This window comes from Tamandua tetradactyla, chromosome 4 (assembly GCF_023851605.1).
Source record: "Tamandua tetradactyla isolate mTamTet1 chromosome 4, mTamTet1.pri, whole genome shotgun sequence".
NCBI lineage: Eukaryota > Metazoa > Chordata > Mammalia > Pilosa > Myrmecophagidae > Tamandua > Tamandua tetradactyla.
Genome location: NC_135330.1, coordinates 59,947,338 through 59,959,707, shown reverse-complemented (window position 1 = coordinate 59,959,707; position 12,370 = coordinate 59,947,338). Strand labels below are relative to the sequence as shown.

General features: G+C 35.4%; 1 protein-coding gene across 2 annotated transcripts in view; it reads left to right on the top strand.

The window, feature by feature from the left end:
- Nucleotides 1-12,370, top strand: part of KDM5B (lysine demethylase 5B) — a 118,612-nt gene that overhangs the window by 54,962 nt on the left and 51,280 nt on the right. For both annotated transcript variants that reach the window (XM_077157413.1, XM_077157414.1), the window contains exons 8-11: nt 655-813; nt 2,517-2,636; nt 4,638-4,796; nt 5,801-5,982. In XM_077157413.1, coding sequence (XP_077013528.1) covers nt 655-813; nt 2,517-2,636; nt 4,638-4,796; nt 5,801-5,982 — 620 coding nt within the window. The remainder of the gene's footprint in view (nt 1-654; nt 814-2,516; nt 2,637-4,637; nt 4,797-5,800; nt 5,983-12,370) is intronic.

Below are 12,370 nucleotides of genomic sequence, written 5' to 3'. Positions count from 1 at the left end.
TTACTAATCCACCTCCAAATGAGCTGAGATGAGATCAGAAGTCAAGCGTAGGTTTTTCAACTTGCCAGCTAGTAAGAACAAGGAAGAAGAATGGGGTAGAGGAGGACATGACACAGCTGGAGGGCTGGGGAGCTGATGACTTTGTTCAAAACTTAAAAGTAAAGCTTAATGAGTATTACAGATCTGGTTGCCTTTCTCCCCTGTCCCATTGTGAGATCTCAGTGTTATAGCACGATGACAGTGCTTTATATCTTAGAATTTGAGATGAACAATCAAGAATTGAGTGTTCTCTTCATAGATATCACTCATGTTCCCCACCAAGGAAAAATCCAATAGAAAACCCATGCTTTTATTTGCTACAATCAATAGATTGAAAACGTGAGAATCTATGTTTAGTTGAATTCTAAGTTTTCTATTATTAGATAATAACTATGCTTTATCACTTGGTATTTGGGGAACTTCTTAACAATTACTCCTTAATTAGAACTAAAAGTGGTAATTTTCATTTGACAGATCCCTTATAGAAGGCAAATCTTTTCATTTGAAGCAGGCTGGAGAGACTAGATTATGCCTCAAATCTATCTCATTCTCAAATTTTACAAAGTCAAATAGTAAAACTCATATGCCCTTATTTTGTTATTTTCATTACTACAGGTAGATCTATATGTTTGCCTCTTATGTGGCAGTGGCAACGATGAGGACCGGCTTCTCTTGTGTGATGGCTGTGATGACAGTTACCATACCTTTTGCTTGATTCCTCCTCTGCATGATGTTCCCAAGGGAGACTGGAGGTGTCCTAAGTGTTTGGCTCAGGTAAGAATTGATGGCAGAGGTAGGACTACAAAATTTTAGAGCATTTGTTCTCTGCCTTTGGGTTTTATATTTGACAGTGGATTATGATGAGGCTGTGGCAAAAACTGGAATGAACCAGAATTGGTGCAAGGAGGTTTTGTGAGTTTCATAACTCAACAGGTAATAGGCCGGAAAAAATGGTTAATATCCAGAGTGGTTTGTTTTTTTCCCCTTTCCTTTTCCATTGTAGAAGGAATTGCATGTTCTTTGTAAAATAACAGTGAATGAGTTGAAAAAATGGATATATGATTTCATAATACATAGCTAACCATTATAAATATTTTGGGGTATATTCATCTAGCCTTTTTAAATTCATAATAGTCTTTTTAAAACAAATGGAATTATACTACATATGAAATTTTAGTAATCTTTTTTCATTTATAAATATAATGTAGGCATTTTCTTGAAGTGCTATCTATTTTTAATGGTACATGGTAGTATAGGTAAAAATCTAAAAATTAAGATTTTTGCCATCACCTCTATGAGTATTATTATATGTTACGAAGCAGTCAGTTGGTCTGTTACCTTTGTATTAAGGTTGGAAGACATATAGAAAGGATGTTTATATTGTGTGGTTTGGATATAAAGATTTTAGTTTTCTATGCAGCCATGTTGCAACATAAGGGTTTTCTCACTAAGTGAAGATTATTAGGCCTGGGGTGGGGAGTGAGTGTTGGATGAAGTAATATTTAATTTTTCATAATAGGAATGACTTTGTAAGTGTGTCAAATATTCAAATCTATTGGTTCACCAAACTAATACAACTTATACTGCCTCTTTACCTCTCATTTTTTTTTTATTTTTTTATTAATGGAAAGAAAGAAAAAAAGAAATAAAAATAAAAATAAAAAAAGAAATTAACACAACATTTAGAAATCATACCGTTCTACATATGCACTCAGTAATTCTTAACATCATCACATAGATGCATGATCATCGTTTCTTAGTACATTTGCATCGGTTTAGAGGAACTAGCAACACAACAGAAAAAGATATAAAATGTTAATATAGAGAAAAGAAATAAAAGTAGTAATGATAGTAAAAAACAACAACAAAAAAACCCTATAGCTCAGATGCAGCTTCATTCAGTGTTTTAACATGATTACTTTACAATTAGGTATTATTGTGCTGTCCATTTTTGAGTTTTTGTATCTAGTCCTGTTGCACAGTCTGTATCCCTTCCGCTCCAATTACCCATTATCTTACCCTGCTTCTAACTCCTGCTGGACTCTGTTACCAATGACATATTTCAAGTTTATTTCAATGGCTTATTAGGTTTTAATCAAATATAGCTGGTTTGAGAGCCATTTTATTCTTATCCATTATGTGTTGATTTTCTAATTTTAACTCTGAGGACATTATTTCCCTCATTTCCAGTATTGAAAACATTATTTAATCCTGGTAGTAAGTAGGATCTTTAGGCTGCCTCTTTACAAATATCTAAATTATTCCAAGTTGTGGTTGTTAAAATAGACTACTTTTTCATTTGTTCAGTAAGACAACCTCATTCTGAAGGCAGGCTAATTTTTCTAATGTAGACAACATAGAAGTAAAATAAATTAACAAAGGCTGTTTTTTGTATCCACTGGTTTGGCAATTGACCAAATATACTTGCTGTTTTCAATTGTCACATGGAACAAGATAATTTATTATTTTTTTTTCAGGAGTGTAGTAAGCCCCAAGAAGCTTTTGGCTTTGAACAAGCAGCCAGAGACTATACCCTTCGTACTTTTGGGGAAATGGCAGATGCATTCAAATCTGATTACTTCAACATGCCAGTCCATGTATGTATTTACGTACTACTTGATTTAGGATTTCAATAACTTTTGGAGAGAAGTTTGTCTGAAGTGTATCTGAAAGCAAGTTTGAGTTGATTTCTATCTCTTGATAAAGCTGTTATCATGTGCAATGAAACCTTTAGTTTATCAGTATTCATGTTACACAATATTTTAAAATGCATTTTCATTTTTTATCTAAGGATTTAAAATAGGACAGCAGCAGTAGTAGAATACCAATAAAGAAAACTACCAGCAATACTTTTAGCTCAAGAAATCTAATTTAAAGAAAACATCACAAAATCTATTGCATATCTACAGTGTGTGATGCATTGGGAATATATTTAATGTATGCTTCTATATAAGCGTAGGTTAGTTTTGCAGAAACTTAAAGATAGAATCCATATTTAATTTTCCATTTTTCTTAAAGAAACATAGGCATGTTTACTTCCTTCATATTCTGTAAAGTGAATATATCAGAATTAAATGGTTCCTTTTGAATATTTAAGTTGTGTTTCTTCTCTCTGCTAACAAAGTGCTACAGCAATCACTTTGTGCATGTAGATAGATCTCTTTAGTTAGATTATTTTGTTGGGATAATTACTGAGGTCAGATGAGAGTATTTATCCATTATTCTTCCACTAGCAATTGTATCAATTATAGAACCCGAGTAATGTATTCAGGAACGTTTTTTCCCTGACATCACTAACATTAGCTTTTAATGTTGCTTAGAATGTTTGATTATTTAATAGACCTAAACTTATCCTCCAAAAAGCAAAAAAAGAACACCTAAAACATCCCCCCCCCCATTGTTTATTTACTTTTTGTATTTTTTCTCTTATTCATCTGTCCAGACACTGGGTAAATGGAGTATCAATCACAAGGTTTTCACAATCACATGAACACACCTTAAGCTCTGTAGTTATTCAGTCATCTTTAAGAATCAAGGCTACTGGATTACAGTTTAGCAGGTTCAGTATTTCCCTCTAGCAACCCTAATACCCCCAAAACTGAAAAGGGATATGTATATACTGCATAAGAATAACCTCCAAGATAACCTCTCGACTCTATTTGAAATCTCTCAGGCACAGAAACTTCATTTTGTTTCATTTCTTTCCCCTTTTTGGTCAATAAGGCTTTCTCAATTCCTTGATACTGGGTCCTAGCTCATCCTTAGCAGTTATGTCCCACATTGCCGGGGAGATTTATGCCTCTTCAAGTCATGGCCCACGCTGGGGGGAGGGCAGCGAGTTCACCTGCCCAGTTGGCTGAGAGAGAGAGGCAACATCCCAGAGAGGTTTTCTGCGGATGATTTAGGCATAATCATAAGTAGGTTTGGCTTCTTCTCTACAGGAATAAGTTTGATAAGGGGAGCCCAAGACTGAGGGCCTGACCATCATCAAATCAGCAGTCCCCAATGTTTGCGAAGATTTGAGGAAGGTTAATGTTTTCACCTTCTCCCTTAGTCCCTCAAGGTGACTTTAACAGGAGATCCTTGACACTCAGTTTGGTGACTTTTTATACTAGGGCATGTTATTGCGAAGTAATTGCTCTTTTTGTTTTTATTTTGCATTTTGTCTTCATGGTTTGCCTACATTGCTCTCATTGAGGTCTAGAAAAAAGAATGAAAGGATAAACTCAGGCAAGGTGTTTGAAGACATCTCAGAGTATAAAACATCATTCAAATACAGTTATTATTAGTGTACAATAGTTAGCCAAGTTGTACACTCCATTTTTCAAAACACAAAAACATCTCCAGTTCCTATTAATATTTTCCTTAGCTTCCTTTTATAATAGTGCACAAATTGATTATAGAGGAATGTGAATTATTGATAAATTCTTACTCTTGTTTACAGAATTCTTTTTAGAATGCCTAGGATCAATTGTGGAACATTATGGATATGTTTTTTCCTTAGGGTGCTATCCTGTCCCCTTAGCTCCTCTAATCAGATTGGGCACAGGCAGTTTGTGTCTCAGAAAATTCATTTCTTCTCTTTGTTTTGGTTCCAGATGGTTCCCACAGAGTTAGTTGAGAAAGAATTTTGGCGACTAGTCAGCACTATTGAAGAGGATGTCACAGTGGAATATGGAGCTGATATTGCCTCAAAGGAATTTGGTAGTGGCTTTCCTGTTCGAGATGGAAAAATCAAACTTTCACCTGAGGAAGAGGTAGGGCTTAAGCTGTAAGGCACTTTTATTTTGAGGGAGAGATCAAAATTTAAAGTATGTCCTTGATCTTAAAGGTATAATACTGAATTAATAGCAATTTTTCTGCAAAAAAATGAGCCCATATATGTAGCTTGGAAATTAAGTTACTAATTGAAATTCTATTAGGTTGACTAGAAGTAATTTATGATTACTTTCAGGAAGTCCTTTATTATCAGATTTTTATTGATTTCAAGAAAAGTAGAGAGAGTCCACAGTTCTAGTCTTAGCTGTGTCACTACATTTTTTTTTTTTTTTTAACATGGGCAGGCACCGGGAATTGAACCTGGGTCCTCTGGCATGGCAGGCGAGCATTCTTGCCTGCTGAGCCACCGTGGCCTGCCCGTCACTACATTTTTGTGAGGTAAAACAATAACTTACCTTCCTTTGCTTTCAGATCCCATAAACTTCATGTCTCCTGAAAAATAAAACAAAAAACCCTGTTAGATTGGACCAGACCTATTTATTTTTGAATTTTAATGTTTGAATCTGTTTTCCCTACCAGCAGACTCCTAGGAAGATTTGTATTCTTATGCTGATGTTTTTAGCAGACTGTTTTTTTCAATTTTAGCATACCTGCAGAAAAACACATAATCATATGTAATGATGAGTTTTCACAAAGTGAACACACTCATGTAAGCCTTTTAACACTGTAGATCAGTTTGTTTATTTTTCAACTTTCTGAATATGGGCTCAAAGTATATACTCTCCTATATCCAGAAAAGGCAGACTCAAGTATATACTGTATTTATTAGCCTATCTATACAAAGCTCAAAACTAGGCAAAACTAATTGATAGTGTCAGGGAAGTCAGCATAGTGGTCCTTGCCTCCCCTCCCCCTTGCTTCCCATCTTTTTATTTTGAAAGAGACTATTTTTAGCCAGCCTTTTGAAGTAATTGCTCTAAAATGTTAGCATAATATAATTAAACCTTTATGCTGTTATACTTTTTTGTTTCCTTATTTTTAGGAATATCTTGATAGTGGCTGGAATTTGAATAATATGCCAGTGATGGAGCAGTCTGTCCTTGCTCATATAACTGCTGATATATGTGGCATGAAACTTCCTTGGTTGTATGTGGGAATGTGCTTTTCTTCATTCTGTTGGCATATTGAAGACCACTGGAGCTATTCAATTAACTATCTGCACTGGTGAGAAGTTTCAAATAGTATTTAAGAATGGCATTCAAGTTGGTAGGAGACTTTTCCTTTTCATTTCAGATATAATGTGTCTGTGGAGTAAAAAGCTGTGGTTTTTTCATTTCTATCAGAATAGGCATCCTAACAAGTTCAGACAATTGTTCTTCAAGTATTCCTAGGAAGTCCGTTAAGCCTCTGAGGCTATATACACACATTATTTTGCAAGTATTACATGTTTCTGGGGAGAGGGTAGCTGGCTTTTACTAGGTTATGAAAGAAGTCTGTTTGCTTTTAGAAAGATTAAAAAGCACTAAGCATTGCTTTTTTTTGTTTTAAATGCAATTTTATTGAGATATTCACACACTACAGTTCATCTGAAATATACAATGAGATGAAATACACAATCTGAAATTTGGCTCAAAGTATCATCACAAAATTGTGCATTCATCACTATAATTAATTTTCAAATAATTTCATTACTCCAGAAAACGAAATCAAAGGAAAAAAGAATACCCAAAACATCCCATACCTCTATCTCATCCCACTATTATTATTTTTAATGGTATCTTTTATTTTTATTTTTTTACTATTTTGTTTAATAAACATAACAGCATACAGACATTCTTACCATATGATCTTTCCATTCTTGGTATATAAACAATAATTCACACTATCATCACATAGTTGTGTATTCATCATCATGATCATTTCTTAGAGCATTTGCATCAATTTAGAAAAATAAATAAAAAGAAAACAGAAAAAACTCATATATACCATACTCCTTACCCCTCCCTTTCGTTGATCACTAGCATTTCAATCTACTCAATTTATTTTAACATTTGTTCCCCCTATTGCTTATTTATTTTTAATCCATAATGTTTTACTCATCTGTCCATAAAGTAGATAAAAGAAGCATCAGACACAAGGTTTTCACAATCACAGTCACAATGCAAAAGCTATATCATTATACAATCATCTTCAAGAAACATGGCTACTGGAACACAGCTATACATTTTCAGGCAGTTCCCTCCAGCTTCTCTGTTATGGTGATATCTATTTAATGCATAAGAATAACCTCCAGAATAACCTCTGTTTGGAATCTCTCAGCCGTTGACAGTTTATTTTGTCTCATTTCTCTCTTCCCCCTGCTGGTTGAGAAGGTTTTCTCAATCCCTTGGTTCTGAGTCCCGCTCATTCTAGGATTTTTGACCCACATTGCCAGGAAAGGTCCACACCCCTGGGAGTCCTGTCCAACATAGAGAGGGAGACAGCAGTGAGTTTCCTTGTTGTGTTGGCTGAGAGCCAGAGAGAGAAAGAGAGGCCATATTTGAGCAACAAAAGAGGTTCTCTGGGGGTGACTCTTAGGCCTAATTTTAAGTAGGCTTAGCCTATCCTTTGTGGGGTTAAGTTTCATATGAACAAACCCCAAGATTGAGGGCTCAACCTTTTGCTTTGGTTGTCCCCATTGCTTCTGCATCAAATGCCCAGTTTCTACCCTCTTCTATCTCCTTATAACCCATGTTCTTAACTTCAATAAGTTCACTTATATGTTATTTCACATTAGTGAGACCATATAATATCTGTCCCTCTGTTTCTGGCTAGTTTCACTCAGCATAATGTCCTCCAGGTTCATCCGCATTGTTATAGATGCTTCATAACTTTATTCTGTTTTACAGCTGCATAACAATCATTGTATGTATACACCACAACTTGTTTAGCCACTCATCCGTTGATGGACAATTGGACTGTTTCCATCTCTCTGCAATCATGAATAATTCTGGTATAAACATCACTATGAGAATGTCCATTTGTGTGCTTGCCTTCAGTTCCTCTGAATATATACGTAGTAATAGGATTGCTGGGTCATATGGCAATTCTATACTGAGCTTCCTGAGGAACTGCTGAACTGCCTTCCAGAGTGGTTTTACCATTTTACATTCCCATCAACAGTGGATAAGCGTGCCTTTTTCTCCATATCCTCTCTAGTACTTTTAGTTTCCTGTTTTTTTGATAATGGCCATCCTAGTGGGTGTCAGATGATATCTCATTGTGGTTTTGATATACATTTCCCTAATAGCCAGTGAAGTTGAGCATCTTTTTGTGTGCCTTTTTAGTCATTGGCATTTCCTTTTCTGGAAAGTGTCTGTTCATATCTTTTGCCCATTTTTTAATTGGGTTGTTTGTCTTTTTGTTGTTGAGTTGAGGAATCTCTTTATATTTTGGATACTAAACCTTTATCTGACATGTGGTTTCCAAATATTGTCTCCAGTTGTGTAGGCTGCCTTCTTACTTTCCAGAGTTCTTTGATACCCCAGAGTGTTTAATTTTGAGAACATCCATTTATCTATTTTTTCAGTGCTCATTCTTTATGTGTAAGGTCTAGGAAACCACCTCATATTACAAGATTTATAAGATACTTTCCTACATTTTCTTCTAAATGTTTTATGGTTTTAGTTCTAATGTCATGGTCTTTGATCCATTTGAATTAATATTTGCACAGGGTATGAGATATGGATCCTCTTATTCTTTCGCATATGGATAACCAGTTCTCCAAACACCATTTATTGAAGAGGTTGCTCTGTCCCAGGTGGATTGGTTTGACCACCTTACAAAGATCGATAGTCCACAGATGAGAGGATCTATTTCTGAACATTCAATTTGATTCCTTTGGTCAGTATATCTGACTTTATGCCAGTACCAGGCTATTTTAATCCCCGTAGCTTTAAAGTAGGTAATGTGAGACTTCCTGCTTCATTTTTCTTTCTCAGATATTTTTTAGCTATTTGGGGCACCCTCCCCTTCCAAATAAATTCGGTTATTGGTTTTTCTATTTCTGGAAGGTATGTTGTTGGGATTTTAATTGGTATTGCATTGAATCAATAAATCAAATTCGGTAGAATTGACATCTTAACTATGTTTAGTCTTCCAATCCATGAACATGGTTTTCCCTTCCATTTATTTAGGTCTTCCATGGTTTCTTTAGGCAATTTCATGTGGTTTTCTGTGTATAGGTCTTTAAGTCCTTAGTTGAAATAATTTGTAAATATTTGTTTCTTTTGGTGTGCTATTATAAATAAGATTTTTTTCTTAATTGCCTCCTCAGATTGCTGATTACTAATATATAGAAACATTACTGATTTTGGGGTGTTCATCTTATACCCTGTGACTTTATGATACTCATTTATTAGCTTTGCTGTTGACTTTTCAAGATTTTTGATATATAGTATCATGTCATCTGCAAATAGTAGGATTTTACTTTACCCTTTCCAATTTGGATGCGTTTTGTTTCTTTTTCTTGTCTAATTGCTCTGACTAGAACTTTCAACACGATGTTGAATAACCTGTGATAGTGGGCATTCTTGTCTTGTTCCTGATCTTAGAGGGAGAGCTTTCAGTCTTTCCCCATTGACGATGATGTTAGCTGTGGGTTTTTTTTTAATATATTCCTTTTATCGTGTTAAGGAAGTTCCTTCTATTCCTATCTTTTGAAATGTTTTCATCAAGAATGGGTGTTGAATTTTGTCAAATGCCTTTTCTGTATCAATCAAGATGATCATGTGGTTGTGGTTTTTCCACTTTCATTTGTTTATATGGTGTAATATATTAATTTTCTTATGTTGAACCATCCTTGCATACCTGGAATAAATCCCACTTCGCCATGGTGTTTGATTCTTTTAACGTGGTGCTGGATTCGATTTGAAAGTATTTTGTTAAGGATTTTTGCATCTATATTCAATAAAGAGATTGATGTATGATTTTCTTTTCTAATAGTATCTTTGTTTGGCTTTGCTATGGGATAAACATAGCATGAGTTCTGTTGCTTTCCCTTCTTTTCAATTCTTTGAAGAGTTTCAGCAGAATTCTTGGTAGAATTCACATGTGAAGCCATGTGGTTATGGAGTTTTCTTTCTTGGGAGCATCTTGATGACTGATTCAGTCTTTTTATTTGTGATTCGTTTGTTGACGTCATCTAATTGTTCTTAAGTCCATTTTGGTTGTTCATGCCTTTCTAGGAGGTCCATTTAATCTACATTGTCTAGTATATTAGCATATAGTAGCTCATGGTATCCTCATAGTTATTCATTGTGTCCTCATTACCTCCTTTATTTTTGTGGAGTTGGTGGTTATGTGTCCTCTTCCATTTCTGATTTTATTTATTTGCATCTTCTCTGTAATTTTTTTAATTTGGTCATTCTAGCTAAGGGCCCATCGATTTTATTAAAGAACCAACTTCTGGTTTTGTTGATTTTTGCTGTTTTCATGTTCTTGATTTCATTTATTTCTGCTCTAAGCTTTGTTATTTTTTTCCTTTTGTTTACTTTGAGGTTAGTTTGCTGTTCTTTCTCTAATTCTTCCAAGTGAACAGTTAATTCCTGTTTTTTGCCCTTTCTTCCTTTTTAACATAGGCAATTAAGGCAATAAATTTCCCTTTCAGCACTGCCTTTGCTGTATCTCATAAATTTTGATTTCTGTTGTTTTTCCTTTCTCCATTTTTATTGCTGCTCCTTTCTGTTTACTTATTTCTTTTTCTTTGCTTTAGGATTAATTTGCTGTTTTTACTCTAGTTTCTCCAGTTTTCAGTTAGATCATTGGCCTTAGGTCTTTCTTCCCTTTTTTAAAAAATTAATTGATTAATTTTTTTCTTCCTTTTTAATGTAGACTATTAGGGTTATACATTTTCCTCTCAGCACTACATTCCCTGCATCTCCTACATTGTGTTCTTATTTTCATCTGTCTCGAGATAGTGACTGATTTCTCATGCAGTTTCTTCTTTTACTCACTGATTGATTAAGAGTGTGTTGGTTAACCTCCATGTAGTTGTGAAATTTCAGGTTCTGTGATTGTTCCTGATTTCCAGTTTCATCCCATTCTAATCAGAGGAAGTCTCTTTTTGGGGGGAAGGGTACATAGCCAGGAATTGAACCCCGGTTTCCTGCATGGAAAGGGGGCATTCTAGCCATCAAACTACTCATGCATGCCCCAGAGGAATTCTTTTGTATAATTTTAGTCTTTTTAAAATTTACTAATACCTGTATCCCAACATATGGGCTATCCTGGAGAATGTTCCATGAGTACTTGAGAAGAATGTATATCTTGCTTTTTTGGGGGTGCCCTGTTCTATATATGTCAGGTCTAGTTTGTTTATCCTATTATTTATTGTCTCTTTCCTTATTGATCCTCTGTTTAGATGATCTATCTATTCAAGATAGTGATGTGTTTAAGTCTTGCACTATTATTGTAGAGACATCTGTTTCTTCCTTCAGTTATGCCAGTGTTTGCCTCATGTACTTTGGAGCACCTTGATATTAGTTGCATAAAATTTACAATTCTATCTTCTTTTTTAAAAATTTATTTATTAATTAAAAAAATTAACAAACCAAATAAAACATCAACATATATAATCAGTAATTCACAATATCATCACATAGTTACATATTCATCATTTCTTAGAACATTTGCATTAATCCAGAAAAAGAAATAAAAAGACAATAGAAAAAGAAATAAAACGAACATAGAAAAGAAAAAAAAAGATTATACCTACCATATCCCTTACCCCTCGCTCTCATTGATCACTAGCATTTCAAACCGAATTCATTTTCGCATTTGTTCCCCCTATTATTTATTTTTATTCTATATGTTCTACTCATTGTTGACAAGGTAGAACATCAGAGCATCAGACACCAGGTTTTCACAATTACAGTCACATTGTGAAAGCTATATCATTGTACAATCATCTTCAATAAACATAGCTACGGGAACACAGTTCTACATTTTCAGGCAGTTCCCTCTATCCTCTCCATTACATCTTGGTTAACAAGGTGATATCTACTTAATGCGTAAGAATAACCTCCAGGATAACTTCTCGACTCTGTTTGGAATCTCTCAGCCATTGACACTTTGTCTCATTTCACTACCACCCCCACCCCTCCACCCCACCCCACCCCCCTGTCAAGAAGGTTTTCCCAGTCCCTTGATGCTAAGTCTCAGCTCAATCTAGGGTTTTTCTCAATCCCTTGGTGCTGAGCCCCAGCTCACTCTAGGATCTCTGTCCCACGCTGCCAGGAAGGTCCACACCCCCGGAAGCCATGTCCCACATAGACAGGGGGAGGGTGGTGAGATTGCTTGTTGTGTCCACATCTGAGCAACAAAAGAGGCTTTCCTGGGGGTGACTCCTAGCCCTAAATTTCAAGTAGACTTGACCTATCCTTTGTGGGGTTAAGTTTCATATGAACAAACCCCAAGACTGGGGGCTCAGCCTATAGCTCTGGTTGTCCACACTGCTTGCGAGAACATGAAGAATTCAACTTGGGGAGGTTGAATTTCTCCCCGCTCTCACCACTCCCCAAAGGGGGCCCCGCGAACACCTTTCCATTCACTGATTGAATCACTCGGATTTATC